General features: G+C 43.2%; 1 protein-coding gene across 1 annotated transcript in view; it reads right to left on the reverse strand.

Annotated features, from left to right (window-relative positions):
* The window catches only part of Fsip1 (fibrous sheath interacting protein 1), a 111,881-nt gene that overhangs the window by 79,632 nt on the left and 13,743 nt on the right, over positions 1-18,506 (reverse strand). Inside the window, exons 5-9 of the mRNA XM_041679212.1 lie at positions 18,293-18,394; positions 17,063-17,175; positions 14,442-14,552; positions 11,544-11,702; positions 5,695-5,829 (exon numbers count right to left, since the gene is read on the reverse strand). Coding sequence (XP_041535146.1) covers positions 5,695-5,829; positions 11,544-11,702; positions 14,442-14,552; positions 17,063-17,175; positions 18,293-18,394 — 620 coding nt within the window. The remainder of the gene's footprint in view (positions 1-5,694; positions 5,830-11,543; positions 11,703-14,441; positions 14,553-17,062; positions 17,176-18,292; positions 18,395-18,506) is intronic.

Below are 18,506 nucleotides of genomic sequence, written 5' to 3' on the forward strand. Positions count from 1 at the left end.
TTTCAGGTAGAATTTTAAGGATGATATTTTTCATGTACCACCAAGTCTTCTCTGAAAATAATAATATAAAAAATACAGAACTGGAGACCAATCATGTCATGTAAACAAAAGATACTAGGAACAAGAATTTAATACACACAAATCATCTCTAGGTCCAGTATGTCAGGAAATGAACCTCCACATAATCCCCTGCCATGTGGGAGTCAATGGTTAAACTAAACACAAGGCAGAACCTACCACATCAAGAGTATATCTAGGAAAGTCTGGGTCCACACAGAGAACAGAAAGAGGAGAGTCAAGTACTGAGACCCAGAAGTTTGGAGGCTAAAGCCACAGCTGTGGTAACAGCATAAAGGATAGACTGAACTCAGCCACCTGCGTAGCACAGCCTACTGGTCAGTCCCACCCTCAAACTGTCAGCTACTAGTCTTCACAAAGGAGTTGTACCAGAATTAAATCAGCTCTGCTAGTCAGCAAATCTTCCTCGATAAAGCAGAGAGTGTCTGGATTCATACTTGAGGGAAGTTTCAAGCAGACCCCGGCAGCTGTCACTGTGTGTCACTGCCTTAGTCAGTCCTTTCTTCGGGACAGAAGTAGCTTTAGATGGAAACCATGAGAAAAGCAGTAGTCAGTCATGGTGGCGCACGCCTTTAATCCCAGAACTTGGGAGGCAAAGGCAGGCAGATCTCTGTGAGTTCAAGGCCAGCCTGGGCTGCAAAGTGAGTTTCAGGACAGATAGGGCTATTCCACAGAGAAACCCTGTCTCAAGAATGGAAGGAAGGAAAGAAGGAAGGAAGGAGGGAGGAAGGGAGGGAGGGAGGGGAAGAGGAAAAGGGGAAGAAAAGCAGTATCCATTCCCCCAGAAGACATGTTCCAAGAACTCCACTGGATGCCTAAAACCCCAGTTAGCACCAAGCCCCATCTCTCCTATACACACATGTATACATTTAATCCATAAATTGGGCATGCCAAGAGACTGGTACCAGCCAGAAGTACTCTAATAAAAGTTACATGCATGTGGACCAAGGAGAGAGCTCAGTCGGTGAAGCATTTGCTGAGCAAGCATGAGGACCTAAGCTGAATTCCCAGAACAATATAAAAAAGCCAGACACACTGGTTCAGTCTATATGAAGCTGTCACAAATTCCACACACAGAATGGCTGACCCACATGGAAGTAATTAATAGTTATATATATTGAGAAGTTCACAGACTCAGGTACCAGAAAAACTGAGGGTTGGCCTAAGTCTACTGCTAACTAATTGTGAGTTTTTGAAATCTCATTTACCTGTTCAGTGCTTTGGTTTCCAGCTTACAGAACTGCCTGTGTGATAGTCAGGCTTCCACACTCTACAGCTGATTTCCAGTGCTCAGCAACTGGAGGGAAGCCCTCCAAGCCATGCTCTGAGCAAACAAAGCCCCTGGTCTGTGGGCCAGGCTCCGTATATTCTTATAGGAGGCTAAATGATAAGCACGAGCCAAAACAAGCATAAGAACACAAGGACTAATAGCCCTTTGCGAACCACATTCTTATGGCCGATGCTTAGCAACAGGGCTTAGAGAGCTAAGCACCCTGATGCAATTATAACTCCATTCACCAAACAAGGCCAACCTGTGGTTTCCAGGAAACAGAAACAGGAAGGAATGTGCAAAGATATAGTAGCAATGTCAAAAGATGAAAATACTGAAAGAGCCCAAAGGAGACACAATAAAGACCTGAAAAGTGTGGTGGATACTTTAGAACAATTAGAACCGTGAAGAGTTTCCCAATGATGACAAACCGCTGTCCATTTTATCATTCATGGGCTCGCCGAGGTAAAGGCAGACAGGTGATTCTTTTGAAAATCCCAAATCTCATAATTGAACTGTGGAATTACCACGCTGCTTCCTGAAAGACATTTTTACCTCAGTCTAGAACGTAAAGATCTTCTTGTCTTAAAAAAAAATCTTAATATCAGAATGGAACACTCAGTGTTTCAAATAATTAGATAAAACAAAAATTGCTACTTCTTAAATTATCAAGAAGTCCATCATTACATCAATGAATTAAAATATCTCTAAATGAGACACTGAACTTCTAGGATGTCCTCAGTTATGACTCCTCTTCCTTTAGAAGAAAAGGGGAGTCAGTGGGAAGCAGGAAAGCTACTCCTAGTCACATATTACATATTCACATTGCATATGTGATATGATTACACACTAATGTGCATAACATACATTACATACAGTTGGTGAGATCTACCTTCAACTTTGACTTTTATGTTTTCTACCAGACATTTCCACGTAAAGGTCCCATATTCCTGAGGTCCAGGTATTCATTATCTTTGTCCTGCCATAGCCTCAGCTGGGCTCACTGGGTGTAAATTGTGTGAGCATTGATTAATATGAGACCATTTACGGTGCCTCCTGTTCTACTTGGCTTGGTTTTCCTAGGATATTATTTCTTTGGAAATATTTATAAAAGTAAGATTACATGGACAAATATAAATAATGTTATAGTCACTGTTATATTTATTAGTCAATTGTCTCCTGAGGAAAAAACAATTTGGAAAGCTAGCAGTATGTTCAAGTATGACTGTGTCCCAACTCACCCCACTCACACACAATCATGCCACATCGCTGATATTTCCGCTGGCCTAACAGGTGTGTGGATGCGAATCTGAGTCACCAGTAAGACTAAGTCCCATTTGTTGCAGTGACTCTGTCTCCAAATGCTTAAAGATCAGGCAAGAGACAACAAACAGCAATAAATTCTCGCATTCATAAACATTAATGCTTCTTACAAACATAACACCTGTGCATCTTTTAAAGTTGGGAAGATAGAGAAAAATGCAAAACATAATATAAAATTCACCTTCGTCCCAATATGCTCTTCCCTTTAGCATGCCAGAAAACGTGTATTTCCTTTCTTCACCTTTCCATCATCCCTATCCTTACTAAAGCCATCGCGGCTAGCATGTGACACTAAATGGGTCCAGGATTTCCACATGAATTCTCAACACAAATGGAATCACAGCAATCATTGATTCATGCGGTGACATCTTCCTCCTTGTGAATCTAGACATCTTCTCTTCAAGATGTAGAGATCTACCTCGCACATCTGGCAGTTGCATGGCACTGTGTGGGTTACACGGAATACATTCTGAAGCTGGAACAAAGAAGGGCAACGGGATCCCAAGCTGATATCTGGGACACAATACTGCATTCATTTTTCCTCTGGTTATGAAATCTGAAGTACCATCAACTCCCTCGCCCCTCTGACCCTCCATTGCAATTATCCAAGCTCTCCTCACCCTGTTTCCACTCAATGCCTACTGCCTCTATTTTTTGGAAGGTTGTCAGAGAGACCGCCAATCCCTGCTGATGGGCTTCCCGTGGGCTGCTGCTCACCAGCGCACTCTTCTGGCCCTCAGAGACCCAATCCTGTCCTTTCTCCTCCCCTCGCTCTCAGCATTTCCACCTTTCATCTGTCCTTGGCCAGGATGATGATATCACGGGTCCTCTGCATGATTACCCCCCTCCAGCTTCCATTTCACTGTCTGTGCTCCCATCCTCAGTCTAGAAACAAGCTCACCCAAATACACAGTCCTATCATCAGAGCAGAATAACTGCCGTCTTCCTGAGACTGATGTGAAGATCACAGCTGAGCTTGCCAACTAGGCATTCCCTCAAAGGAGGAGGGGATGAAGCGGGTCACTGGACCCTCGCGGGAGGATCCACTCTTCCCGGTCAGATTCTGCCCTAATCTCATGTAACCTTGGGGCCTGGGAATGAGCTAACATATCTAGGCTGAGGAAGGCTGGGGAAGGACTCCATCCATGCAGCATGGGAAGCCTCCGTCCATGTGAGCATAGCTCTTCTACTGGAAATGCTTTAAGCTCACCCATACTCCTGCCCATAACCCTCCACTCAGGATCTGGAAGTAAGCCTAGTGAACTCATTGGTCCCCACGGTGAACTTTGGTGGAGTTGAGCTTTAGGACTTAAGGAATTGGGGGGAGGGGATTGCTCACATCTCCTCCTGAAAAAATTCTCAAAACATACTAACATCACAAAGTTGAGCAATTTGGATCATAACTATGGTGTCCACAACTGACGCATGCAAAACAGGACTATAAGTCTGGGAAGTTATAAAGTGTGTGTGTGGGGGGGGGGGGGGGTAAAAGGCTGGATGGAACAAGAATGCCCAAAACAACAGAAATCCACTTCTGAGGGAGGAAACCACAAGAGTGCCCGCCCCAAAGACTGTCTGTCATTTGTATGGCAAGTAATAGAGAGCTTGCCCAGGGAGGCCGTTTTATGTAGCTGTTTCTTGGGGTCCTGTGTGAATATTCAGTTCAATACAAATGTATGGGGTTCAACCTCCCTGTGCTGTGTCTTCTTCCCATAACTCCTAACAGCTAAGTTCACTGGCAACGACAGGCCCGCGGCCATCTACAGAATGATTGACTCCCGCTCTCTCTGCTAACCTTGACCACGACAGCTATCGGCAACCATAGGAGCACAGAATGAGGCAGCTTTTCCTGCCTTTTCTCATGAGCCAGTCCCGGGAGCCAGGTGTCTCCGGGACTGGGTATCAGGACTCCTGTAACGTGTTTAGCTCTTCCTTTTCCTTCCCTAAGACTGGCTGTGGGTTTGATCTTCAACTCACCAATCCTGTAGCCATATATGATACCTTTCACCAAATCAGGGATTTTTAAATTATTGTATTATAATAATGTGTGCAGGTGATGTATGTGCGTGTGCATGCAATGTGAGGTATGTGTGTGTGCGTGCATGTTGTATGTTTATGGGTATGTGTGTATGTGTGTGAGGGCAGGTGGGTGCCACAGCACATGTATGGAGGTCAGAAGAAAACTTTCAAGAGTTGGTTCTTTCTTCCACCATAACTTTCAGGATTCAAACTCGGATCCTGAGCTTAGACAGCAGTATCTGGAAAGGATCCTCCATCATGGGGTCAAGAATAAGAAAATAAGGCAGAATAAGCAGTTCCCAGAAGCATCCATCAGAGACTGTTCCTCTGTTCTCTCTGCTTCCTGACTTCAGACACATTGTGACCAACTGCCTCAGGCTCCTGCTGCCACAGTCAGTGGCTAAAGTCACACTCTCCACCACACTTTCCCTGGCGTGATGTACTGTACCGCAAAAACTTTTGTTAACCAAAAGACTCCTTCCCACCTTAAAACCAAGTCCAAGCCCAGCCTGGGCTACATAGTGAGACTCTAGATAAAATATATATATAATCTGTCATCAGTAATAATATAGCTTTAAATTAAAAGCAAGAAAATATGTAGTAGGCTTAAAATTACTAACCCTGTATTAAAACTAAAACTGTATTAATTGTAAACCAAAGGTGGGAATATTTAAGCATTAAGGCTAATACATAAGAATATTTTCCACATGTGTGTTCCTATCAGACAGATCATTGTGCACTATGATTCTGAGTTCAGATAGTACTTTACAGGTAATACATGTGTAAATTACTAAATAATATTATCATCTTAAATCCTATGAATCATATTTTTTGCTTTGATTTAGACTGGCAAGGTCTCATGCCCAATTCAACAGATAAAAACACTCTAACTGAGCAGCTTCTCGGTACAATGAAGGACTACGATCAGGCTAAGTGAGACCCTAACTGAGCAGCTTCTCAGGTCAATGAAGGACTACGATCAGGCCAAGTGAGAAAGTGCACACCTGTTCATTGATCTCTCTCAGCTTCCCATCAATGGCTCTCAGTCGAGACCGCTGGTCCCTTTGCTCTTTGTTGTCCCGGAGTATCTTTTCTCCTGGAGCTGGCTCCATATTTCCTTCTTCATCCAGGTCAGGTTCCTAATTTAAAAGTGAGATAATTCACTCACGGGCTCAGTGTGTGAAACGCTTGTCACAAGCCCAAGGACCTGAGTTTGAGTTCCCAGAACCCACTAAAAAGCTGCACACAGTGGCACAAGCATCTGAAATCCAAGCTGGCTGTGCTTTCTGTTTCTTGTCCCAACTGATATATTGCCTGGGAAGGGGTCAGTAGCTGTCTTTGCACAGGAATAAACTGGAAGAAAGTTTAACAGTAATTAACTTGATGATTTGAAAAAAATAAAACTTGATTTAATAATGGGAATCTATTTCAGTAATAGAATACTTGACTGGCATGCATGAAGCCCTGCATTCAGTGTATGTGTGTGTGTTCCAATGTTCTTAGTCTTTGTGGTTCTTGAATTTTCTACAGTAAATGTACTAATTTCATAAGTAGAAAGGTCATTTATTTTAAAATTTTTAAGCAAGCATGGCATTCCACCAACCCTCTTTCCGTTCTGCTCTGACAGAGATTGTGTTCTGCATTTTCAACAGTGCAGGCCTGGCGGTCAGAGCTCAGTCAGACTCCGCTAGGACCATCAGGTATGCAACTAAGATGCCATCCCCTCTTCCCAAGTCTCAACTTCTGCTGCCTCATCTGCAGTTCTCTGCACTGGGAGGGAGGGTGTGTGAGATCTTTTCTTGGTCCCTTGGTCGTTTTCTCTGACAGCATAACTGTCTAGTTCAAGGATCTGAGCAATATCATGTAATGAAGGCAAGCCAGGAGAGAACAGTGAACATCACTGGTGCTCTCCAGTGATCCACTGCAGACTGGTGCCATCTTCACCATCTTTGAGATTTAATTCAGTGGAGTCTCTGAGCAACAGATTGCTCCTGTAACTCTGAGTCAGACAGCAAGGATTTCGCAGAGAACTCAGCAAAGCTCTCCGTGATGTACTCAGAGTGCCTGATGGCATCAGAAGGAGAAAATTAACCCTGAGGTAAATTGATATTTGTTATTCTGACTAAGTGATTGCCAAGAGATTCTGAGTTTACCCTTTAAAAAATATCTGTGATGTTGGCTGGGCCCACAGAGGCCTTTGAAGCTAAATAAACTCATTTTTCATAAGTCAAATTCAAAGGAAATTACTCAGAGCTCACTGAGTTATTTGATATTCAGAGAAGCCATGCGGTAAGAGCACAGACCTGCGTGGGAGAAGCCAGCCTGCCCTGCACGTCCAGGCTCACTTTCTGCGTGTCTACGAGTCACTCCTATTTCTTGTCTCACATGGGTCAATTGCCCAAATGTAGTGGGGAAAATCTTTCAAACAGACTATTTTTATCATCTTGGAATGTTGCCATGAAACGAAAGAAACCTTGCCAGCATTGGAGACATCACGAGAAAAAAAAAGTATAAAATTCAAAATAATCTGTAAAAATGAGGGCTGGGAGACGAGGGCAATTTCCCAGATCTAAACGAGAATTCCAATAGCCTGGCTCTAGAGGCCAGGAATGCTAAAGTAAGTTCTGGTTTATTCTTCAGTGCAAACGCAGATGCCCCTGAGACACGCTGCCGTGGTTTCTGCAGGGAGGTAAACTCAGGGCTTGTAACTGGCATAAACCAAGTGGTAACTGGATTCCTGCTCTGAACCCATGCTTTAAATCTGGGGGGAATGGACTTGGCAATATATAGTTTTTCAGGATTACATGTCAAATTGCTCCTAAGTTAGCTAGTGTTGAGAAAGAAACAAACAAACCAAACTCATTTTTTTGCTGTCAGCAGTTGTGTGATTTTTGGCAAGAAAAGAGATGAATATAAATACTATGTCTTCACTCAAATAGTTGCAGGGTTCGGGGGGGGGGGGGTTGTTTGTTTGTTTGTTTTTGCATTACCAAACTGTGAGTGATGGAATTAATGTTCTAAGCACAGGACAAAAATCAAGTTAAGGAGAGTCATTATATTCAATTAAGTTAGGTGGTTTGAGAACAAAGAACTACCTCTTGTCAGTAAGAGACATTTCTGAAAACTCGCCTTTGATGGGGGGCAGGGGGAGAACCCTCTAACCATGAAGTGGAATCCTAGATTTAGTAAGACTGATCGCATGAGAGATGAAGAAAGTCTGTGTCTTTACAAGAGCCAAGAAGAATAGCACTGACTATTGAATCCAGTTGCTGAGGATTTAAGGAACTGAATGTTACACTACTCTCCCATATCATAGATATTTCTGGAGAAAGCTGGAATCTAGTCTACGCAACAAATGAGAAAAACAAAATTATATGCCATCACTCAACTTTACAGGGCGCTTTCCAATACAGAGAAAGAACTGACTGTCTTGTTGGCAACTCAAGAGATTGGTAAGCACAGGTATGCACGGTTAATCCACAGATCCTAGGAATAAACACAGCTGAGATTGGCTCTCTTTGGCTCCCAAAGATGAGGATTAAAAGCACATAAGGAAACCGCAGCCACAACATTGTTAATATTACAGCAGCAGCGAGAGAACAGGTTTTGTTTTCACAGAAGAAAAGGCAAATGTTGCTTTAAAAACTTTTTTCCATAGTTGGGGCTGGAGAGATGGCTCAGTGGTTAAGAGCACTGCTTTCTCTTCCAGAGGTCCTGAGTTCAATTCCCACCAACCACATAGTGGCTCACAACCATCGATAGTGGGATCTGATGCCCTCTTCTGACACAAAGGCATACATGCAGATAGAGCACTCACATACATAAAATAAATAAATCTTTAAAGAACATTTTTCCATAGTTAAGAGCACCAGGCATGTGATTAATATAAGGACGTCACAACAGGCAAACTTCTAAGGGCAAGGAAAGGTGATGTTCCCCTTCCCTCTCGCAAAGACCAGAGCTTTGGTTGTACCCTCTGTGATCATTTCTAGAGACCTTCAAAGTGTGCGTCATAGGTTTCCATGCCTACCAACTTAACATCACACTGTAACCACAAGCAGCTATGCCAGGGAGCCTGTGTGTGTTCAACTTGTGCAGAAAACCATTTTCTTGACAACATGATACAGAACGGCGAGTGGACAGGAAAGTGGAGAACCAGAAGAGACACTAGCTGCCACCCAGCTCAGGCTAGTTCACTAGCCCACACCAAGGATCAGGCGAAGGGCTGGCATATTCTCTAATTTCTCAAAGAAAAACTAGAAACTAGCATTTTCATTTGAATTCACCTAACTTTTAAATATTGACTATGAACATTTGTAAACACTTTGTGAGCCTAAGGAAACCCATCTGTGAATTTATCTGGCACCAAAGCCACCAGCTCCAGCCTTCAGCTATGTGGTGGGCAGTCAGTCTTCTGTGGCTTTTTTGAGGTGAGTTCTGGGAATCAAACTCGGGTCCTCATGCTTTGGAAGCAGAAACTTCAGTGACCTCTTATTTTTTTTTTATTGTTGTTAAATGTATATATGAACACACATATATAATCTTAAACAGAACCTGCTCGATCTGAAAAATGTTACTCAAAGCAAGGCTTTTGTACTCTAAGGTAAACTATGTGCCTGACTTATCTTTAAGTCCCTGTAATTTCTAATAAACAGTAAGCCCTAGGTTAAATGTTTGTTGGATTGGTTTGAAAGCAGAAATCTAGAAACAGGAGAGATGGTTCTGCAGTTACAAGTGTTGACGGCTCTGTGAAGCACTCAGAGTGGCTCACAACCGCCTGCAACTCCAGCTTCAAGGCTCGGCACCCTCTTCCAGTCTCTGCTAGCACCCACGTGAACATGCACGTAGACACACACAGGCCAGCAGGCACACTCGCACACGTGCGCACACAGAAATAAGAATAAGTCTTTAAGTAGGAATGTGTAATCCACTTAAAAGGCATTCTCCTAAAGGCTCGTGAAGAAACACCACTGATGAGCCTAATGGTCTGCAGAAGAATGAAACGAAGACGAATTCAAATGCTAAGTGTTTGTGCTCAACAACAGATTGGAGCCCATTCACCAGCAACACAGAGATAAAAAAAGCTTACGCATTCTTTTCAGTGAACTTATTCAGAAGACCTCACAATTCAAAGATAATCACCATGAATGAATTCGCTAGGTTTGCATTTCTGCTTGAAAGTTCAATGTGCAGTGCTGGTTTGGGCGAGAAGCTCCAAGAGGAAACTGAACACATGTTGAGAAGATCTGCTGTTTTGTGTGGAAGAAGCATCAGTTACTTCTTTTCAGCAACCATGACGCTCCTGGTCTGTTCCTGCATTCAGTGGGAAGCCCAAGAGCAGTTTTCTCTTTTCTTTGTTTCCCATAAAACTGCACCATCTCAGCCCGCACCGGCACAGGTGTACACTGGTTTCTCCATTTCATTATGGCTCAGAGATGACTTTACCTGAACCATAATGTGGGCTCTGGAAGAAAAATGTGACTTAGATGATGAAAACAAAATCTAGCAAAAATCTAGCTTCTGCCTCAAGGGGTCAGGCATAGCTCCCTCCCCACTCTTAGAAACTTAACCTAGGGAAGCTGAGATAGCTCCCAAGGTGCCACCAGTTATTAAACTGTTTCTTCAGGACATCTTAACAGAGTTTCTTTAGCTAAGGTAACTTCAGTTAGCAATAGTATCTTCTAGAAAGGACTTACTGATAAATTACTGATACTTAAATTTTTTGAAAGACAAAAGAAAACCCCACAACCATAGAACTGTGTGAAAAATGATTTGCTTAGACTTTTACAAAGCTGAAAGAGAGATGGCAAAATCACCCCTCAACACACACACATGCACGCACAAGCGCACACACGCACACGCGCACACACATACCACTTTCTCTCCATACCACCACCCAAGCCCAAACCAGCCCTTTGGAACTGGAATGCAGAGGAGCAGGAAGGAAGTTCGCTGTGTCGAGCCCTGCTCTTCTCTGTCCACTACACTCTCTGCACTTCACAGAAGTTTGGAGCGAGCCATCCACACTTATTTCAGAGCTGTCAGAGGACAGAGATTATCACAGGAAAGCTTCGTTCTTGCTATTAAAGGACCTCGAAGAACGTGACAGGTAAGAGGCACATGACCGGCTCTGTTCACATCTAGGCCCAAAAGATGAAAGGCTGGAAGGACTGATGAATACTATTAACTTTTCTTCCTTCTTCCTAATCATGACTGCAAGTTACCTTACATCACAATGAAATGATATTATTAAAATAAGTCGCTTCTCAACTGCCCCATTTCTCAATTTAGAAAATTTCAAACTGAAAGTTAAATGGGTAGAAAGTAGACATAACCAGCCAGGCAGTGGTGGCGCACACCTTTAATCCTAGTACTCAGGAGGCAGAAGCAGGTGGATCTCTGTGAGTTCGAGGCTAGCCTGGGCTACAAGAGCTAGTTCCAGGACAGGCTCCAAAGCTACAGAGAAACCCTGTCTTGAAAAAAACAAACAAAACAAAACAAAAAAAGTAGACATAACCGAAAGAAAATACACACTGCTGGAAAAACTGAAAATCTTCAGTTGTACTCACAGAAGAGCAGCTGGGACAAACCTCTCCAGCTGAGATCAGAAAGCATGTGTGGTAATGTTTGCAGGCATTAACCTGGGTTAAACACAGCTTATCGTTCAGCCAGGCATGGAGCTGCAGGCCTTTAGTCCCAGCACTTGGGAGGCAGAAACAGGAAGATCTCTGTAAGTTTGAGGCCAGCCTGTTCTGCAGAGCGAGTTCCAGGACAGCCAGGACTACTATAGAAAGAGACCCTGTCTCAACTCCCCCTCTCTCCTCAAATAAACAAACAAAAATAAATAACATACCTTATTGCTCTGACTCTCGAGTCTTGGAGAAAGACTGAAGACCGTTGGTGGGAGCACAGAGAATTCCTGAAGTTTCGTGTCAATCTGAGCAAGTTTCTGAGACTCCGTGGCTGCAAGGGTGTAGCCTTCTCCCGGGACCAGCCAACCACACTGGTCACCCTAAAAGGAAACCAATGTGACCAGGTCATTCCCATGCGACATTTGCTTCAAAACATACTTCTCAGAGCTCTCCATCAGAGCCCAGGCTTATAAGCACACCACCAACCCTGGGTAGTAAAAGGTAGGAAAGCTATGATTGCGTTCTCTTCTCAGTCTGTGTGAAGTGTCTTCTGAGGGCCTCTTTGGGCTCCCTCAGCCTCATATGATTCTTGTTCATATAATCACTATTCTACTTAAAAATTACAAACACACAAAAAAATAAAACTATGACATGATGGGAAGAAATCAGCTTTAACTGATAATAAATACAATATTTTTAAACTTTATCCCAGTGAAGCAAAATAATTTGACCTTAGCTAGTCTCCATGCCCAAATAAGTTTAGCCTAAAATCTTTGTGTATAGTGGACTATAGCTAGCTTAAGATATAAACCAGTTATAACCTAACAGTATGCTATTGTAGCCAAGTAACTGAGTCTCAGCCAATCACGGCAGTTGCTGAGATGGCTCAGTGGTTAAGAGTTGGCCCTGCTTCTGCAAAAGAACCAAGCGCTGGTCCTAGCACCCACATCAGGTAGCTCACAACTGCCCATAACTCCACCTCCAGATCTGATGCCCCGCTTTGGCCTCTGTGGGCACATACACGTGAACAGCATGCATGCATGCTCATAAATAAAGACGAAACTTTAAAAATTAAGATTCAATTATAGGATCCATTCAAAATTGCCACACTGAATGTTTATAGGGCATGATTGTGTATCGGGCACAGGTGAGCCCATCTGAATGGGCACAAAGAGCTGCATCCGGGACTTGTCAGACTCAGGGCTGCAAAGGTGGAACAAAGTGTGAAGAGTGGTATTCAACTGTGGTTTCTGCACCCAGAAAATGACCTAAGGGCTCTGACTATGTCATGTTATTTCCAGAAAGGAGTGGGGGAAGAGAAAACCAACCCTCCCACAAGCCTAGGCCGGTCAAGATGTAAAATTTTAGGAATTTCTTAGTTGTCGTGACGAAACAACATGACCAAAAACCAAGTTCTGATGGAAAGGGTTTTTTCGGCTTACACTTCCAAACATTGCTGTTCATCGCCGAAGGAAGTCAGGACAGGAACTCAAACAGGGCGGGATCCTGGAGGCAGGAGCTGATACAGAGGCCATGGAGAGTGCTGCTTACTGACTTGCTTCTCTTGGCTTGCTCAGCCTGCTTTCCTATAGAATCCAGGACCACCAGCACAGAGGTGGCACCACCCACGGGCTGGGCCCTCCCCCATTGATCACTAATTGAGAAAAAACCCTTATAACTGAATCTCATGGAGGCCTCTCTCATCAACTGAGGCTCCTTCCTCTATGATGACGCTAGCTTGTGTTAAGTTGACACACAAACCCAACCAGGACAAGGAACTACTTCTGAAGTTGATAGATATAACAATACCAGGTCAGAAATAGGACTGGATTCCCAAATAATGTGTGGGAAAAAGAGTTAGTGAATAAAAAGATCAAATATGATTATTAAAATCCATAATTTTTTTTTGGTTTTTTGAGACAGGGTTTCTCTGTAGCTTTGGTCCCCTTCCCGGAACTAGCTCTTGTAGACCAGGCTGGCCTCAAACTCCCAGAGATCCACCTGCCTCTGCCTCCGGAGTGCTGGGATTAAAGGCGTGCGCCACCACCACCAGGCTAAAATCCATAATTTAAAGTCAGGAAATGTTCCAAATATTCTCAGTGGTCATTCCAAATAACAACAAAAGATACCTAAAAATAATAAAAATACTGCTTAAATTGATATTATGTGTTTAAAATATGTGAGGGATAAAACATAAATACTAACTAAGCCAATAAGCCAAACAATATTAATCACAAAAGCAATTGTCAAAGCAATGCAAGAACAGTTAAAGAGAGAGGTACGTATACTGACCACCTCCACAGAAAGTGGCTCACCCAGCTGCACAGTTGATAACTAACAATGAAACCTGGGTGTCTAATTCTGCTACCTAAGTTTTTGTTAGTAAACTAAGATATTTACCCTAATGAGCAAAACTGAAGTAACCTCAGATTTCGGTGGCGCTTAGCAGTGCGCTTCATCTGCCCCGCGCTCCAGCCTCCATTACTGCACCCAGCAGCCACTGGGCCTTCAGAGGTTGTAATCTGTGAGGTTCTGATGTTTGCTTTGGATTTGGGGTGGAAGAAGGGCTATTATGTTTGTTCACATACAATTTTTTCCAAGAAATTAATTGGTGACATTTAAAACACATGCTTCCCATTTAAAAGTCTGATATTCTAGCTTCTCTCAAAATGTTTGCAGGATCCTGGCAGCTGGGGATAGTCACAGAGCTGAGGCCTAGCGTTATCTGGCACAGCCTCCCTGTGACCACAGCTATCACTGCATATGGACTGCTCTAGAACTGCCAGTCAACGCTGCCCTGTGTGCCTGTACACCCTGGTCTCCCACTTGGCTGCAAGCCATCTGACACAAACAGATGCGGCAAGGGGATACGGGCAGAGCCAAGATGCTCTGGTCCTGTCAAATCCTTATTCAGTCCGAGGAAATAAAAGTCAGACCAGAATGCCAAGTGTTTCAGGGAGCACGAAGAGCATGTTTCTTTGAGGGAATAACTTGGAAAACATTAGGGTTTTAATGCAGAGAATATCTTCTAAGGGGAAAAGTGTCAATTTGGGCTGAAAAGCTGATGAAGTAATAAAGATTAAGAAAGGTAAAGTCATTGACAATCCGAGTTTACATACCTCAGAACTGGACAGGCCCGAGTCTGTGTCATCTAGGCCTTTGAGGAGCTCGTCCAGCCTTTTCTTCTCTCTGTCGATCATAACCACCGGGCTTCTGGGGCTCTTGGCCAACTACAGGATGTATTAGTAAGAAATGTAAGCAACAGTGCAGTGTGGAGTCCAAGGATAAATGAGAACTCTACAAAATAGACACACTGAATTTCAAAACTGGAGAGATTGGGCATTTTGATTTGCTAGGTAATTTTATTTTATGACAAATCTTTTATAGATGACCATTCTCCAAGCAGGTATTTTCAGGACATGCAAGCCCTCTTTTATCTGTGTGTGTGTGTGTGTGTCACAAGCTCTGGAACTCATGTGTGCATCTGTCAGCTATAGCACATATATGGAGGCCAGAAGACAACTTGAAGAGCCCTTTCTCTCATTGTGTGAGCCCAGGAAGAGAACTCAGGCTCGAGGCAAGCACCCTTTATTTACCCACTGAGTTATCTCATTGGTTCCGGGCAGGCCTTCTTATTAACCACAAAACAGGGTTTCTCTGTGTAGTCCTGACTGTCCTTGAACTCGCTCTTGTAGACCAAGCTGGACTAGAACTCACAAAGATCCTTCTGCCTCTGCCTCCAGAGTTTTGGGATTAAAGGTGTATGCCACCATTGCCCAGCCACCAAAAATCATTTATATATATATATATATGTGTGTGTGTGTGTGTGTGTGTGTGTGTGTAAACTGTTTTAAATTTCTTCTCCATATATATAGATACAGATGATAGACAGACAGATGTATTGCTAAAGAAGATATGGATATACAGATGTAGAAGTAGAAAAACATTTGCCGAAACACCAAGAAAGACTCTTGGATACTTTCTGGTACCACACATCCACTTAGTGAAAGTGCTTTTAAATTTTTAGAATGTTGGGACCGGGCATACAGATCAGTTGGTAGGAGTAGCCTCCCAAGCATGAAGCCCTCGGTTCAATCTCTGGCACCTTACAAAGCTGGGCAGCCTGGCGCGTATTTATAATTTCAGCACTTGGGACGTTGAAGCAGAGGGATCAGAAGTTCAAGGTCATCCTCAACTGTCCACCAAGTGTGAGGCCAGCCTGAGCTACATGAGACCTTATCTCAAAAATAAATTAATTTCTAGACTAACATAGAAGGCATTTAAATAAAGATTCCATTGCTGCTGTTGAAAGGAGAGAAGAGGACCTAAATTGAAGCTATTGTGTGCATCAGCAAGAACTCAGAAACGGAAAACTCCACTACTCTTGGAAACAAAACAGTACATCAAGATCCAATGGGCCAGCAGAGACAAGGGTAGAGGAAATTGGAGGCGGTTCCCTGACGTTACACACGCATGGAGCACAGAAGGCAGAGAGGCCGAGGCCAGCCTGGCAGTGGCAGACTGACTCAGGAACAAAGCTTCCTGGAATGGCATGCCAGTTGTGAGAACTTCAGGCCTGAGCTGAGGAAACAGCTCTCTCTCTGCTGCAATGTGGCTTCCCAGTGACTAGCTGTCCAAGTTGTTACTGTCGAACACCCCTCAGACGTATCTTGTAGATTAATTAATTAGCATTCTGGGCTAATAAAGAAGTCCCTGTGCCCTTAACTCATCTGTGTGTACCTTAAAGACAAACCAAATCAGGTTAACTGAACTGTGGTGCACCAAGGATGGACCCCTGAATCAAGGATAGTGACCAAATGCTGGGGGATCAGGGGAGGATAGGAGGGGGTGCTGAAGGGGGTAGGAAGGGGGATCAGTAGGTGGGGCCAGAGGGGTAGATTACCAGCTGGCCTCTCTAAGTCAGCCTTGCTGCTCTGCCAGGAACGTTTTCACTCCAAGTTCTAAATGCAGGAGCTACAATATCAAGTCTCATAAGGAGAATGAGTTGATAAATAAATACTGGCGTGGTGCGGGAGACTTGTCTGTATTCTGTCAATCATGTTTTAAATAAATGCTGATTGGCCAGGCAGGAAGTATAGGCAGGAAAACTAGACATGAAGTAGAGGTGGAGCAAGGAGAACAGGAGTATTCTGGGAAGCAGGAAGGCCCTCCACAGTCCTGCCCAGACCACAGAAGAAGCAGGATGTATCTGCCCGGCTGAGAAAGGTACTGAGCCATGTGGCTACCATAGATAAGAACAATGGTTAATATAAGCTACAAGAGTTAGGAAGTAGCCTGAGCTAATGGACCAATCAATTTTGTAACTTATGGAGACCTCTGTGTGATTTTCTTTGGGGGTTTGCCAGCTGTGGGGTACCAGGCGGGACAGAAACCCCATCAAGCAGGCCCCCTCATGTTACACTGGCACGCATACTTTATTGATGTACAAATTAAAATCTGGAGGAAAGTACTGTTCAAACCCTTTTCCGACTATCCTGAGTGATCAAGTAAAGCCTAGCTGCAGCTAGCTGTTTTGAAAGAGACAGAATAGGATAGAAGGAGACGGGGGGGGGGGGAGGGGGAGCAGGGCAAGATGGGAGACGTGATGTAATTAGACTAGAAAGCCTGTATGGGCATGTGCACCATGTATGCACACATGAGACAACAAATAAGTTACACACCATGACCCTTTCGGCCCCGGCTTACTCCCACATTGTCTCTCAAATCATGAGATACCTACCTCGATGTTTCGCTTAATAAAGTCTTGGCTGAGTTTACTCCTAAGCTCAATCTTTTCTGTACTTGGAAAGAGTTTCTTTTCTGTTTTGATCAATGGCACATCACAGGTAAAATCTAGTATTGGAAGAGTTAAAAGTGATTTCATAATTACAATTGTGAATCATACAAAAAATTCATTTAAGTTTATGTTAAAATATATCTTAAAAACATAAATAGAAGAAATAATTTTTAAATTCTTGACCCAGAAACAGAGTATGGACTTTTTCTTTGTTTTAGATTTATTTTCTCCCCATCCTCCTTAAGCCAGATTTCTATCTGTGGCAGCCTACTTTTTAAAATAATTTTGCAATTAAAATAAAATTATATCATTTCCCTCCTTCTCTTTCCTATCTCCAACCCCTACCACCACCACTACCAGGTACCTAACTTGCTCTCTGTATCTCCCAAATCATGGCCTCTTTTCCTTTAATTGTTGAGACATATATATTATACAGATACACAAACATTTAAATGCAATCTGCTCAGTCTGCATAAAGTTACTTGTATGATATGATTTGAAGACTGACTACTTGGTATTAGATAACCAATTGGGAGGCTCTTTCCTGCAGAGAACAATCTCCCCCTTTCTCACAACCAATCAAAATGCAGAGAACAAACAACGGTGGAGTGTCCAGCCCCAGTGATACATCTAAAGACAACTCCTGCGCCTAAGGCTTGGAGCTCGTTAGGGAAGAGGAAATCCTCTCTGTGTTTGAAAAAGGTTTCCTTTCTGTTTTGATCAATGCATCATTTCTTTCCCTCCTCACAGGTAAAATCTAGCATTGAAAAAATTAAAAGTGATCATGTAATCACAATTGTGAAAAAAAAAAAAAAAGGCTGTAAGAGCCAGAGCAACAGGTAGTCTGCTACCTACTTTTTAAAAACTATCATGCAAAATTTCAAATATCCAGTAATCAGATGCAATAATGAAGTTCAATCAGTGACTTCACCATGGATCAACTCACAAAGGATTATTTGCCACATATGTTCGTAGTGCTGTGACTGAGCCCAGTACCTTCCAAGTCCTAGGTGAGCTCTCTGCCATTGAGCTCAGCCTAAGCCCTTGTGCTGACCCTAAACTCTAGCTCCTTCTTCTTCATCCATTTACTCTAAATTGTACCAAGTTCCCTATTTCCGTATACAGCCAACATCCTCTTGTGACAATCTATGTAATCACACAAATTAAACATACCCATCTTCATATTCTGCATGCAATTTTCATAATTTTCTGGAGAAATCTGGGTATGAAACACTGAGAAAAAGTCGTCTTCAAACTCACAGTGTGAAGGCTCTACTGATACAAAAAGAGAAAAAAAGAACGTTCAACGTCCACAAAGTAAGATAATCTACACAGTGGACGCGAGAGAAAGGATTGAACACCTCTCTACTATTCCTCAGTCCGCTCC

Source organism: Microtus oregoni, unplaced genomic scaffold, assembly GCF_018167655.1.
Source record: "Microtus oregoni isolate MIOR12 unplaced genomic scaffold, Mior012 000031F_ref0000149, whole genome shotgun sequence".
Classification (NCBI taxonomy): domain Eukaryota; kingdom Metazoa; phylum Chordata; class Mammalia; order Rodentia; family Cricetidae; genus Microtus; species Microtus oregoni.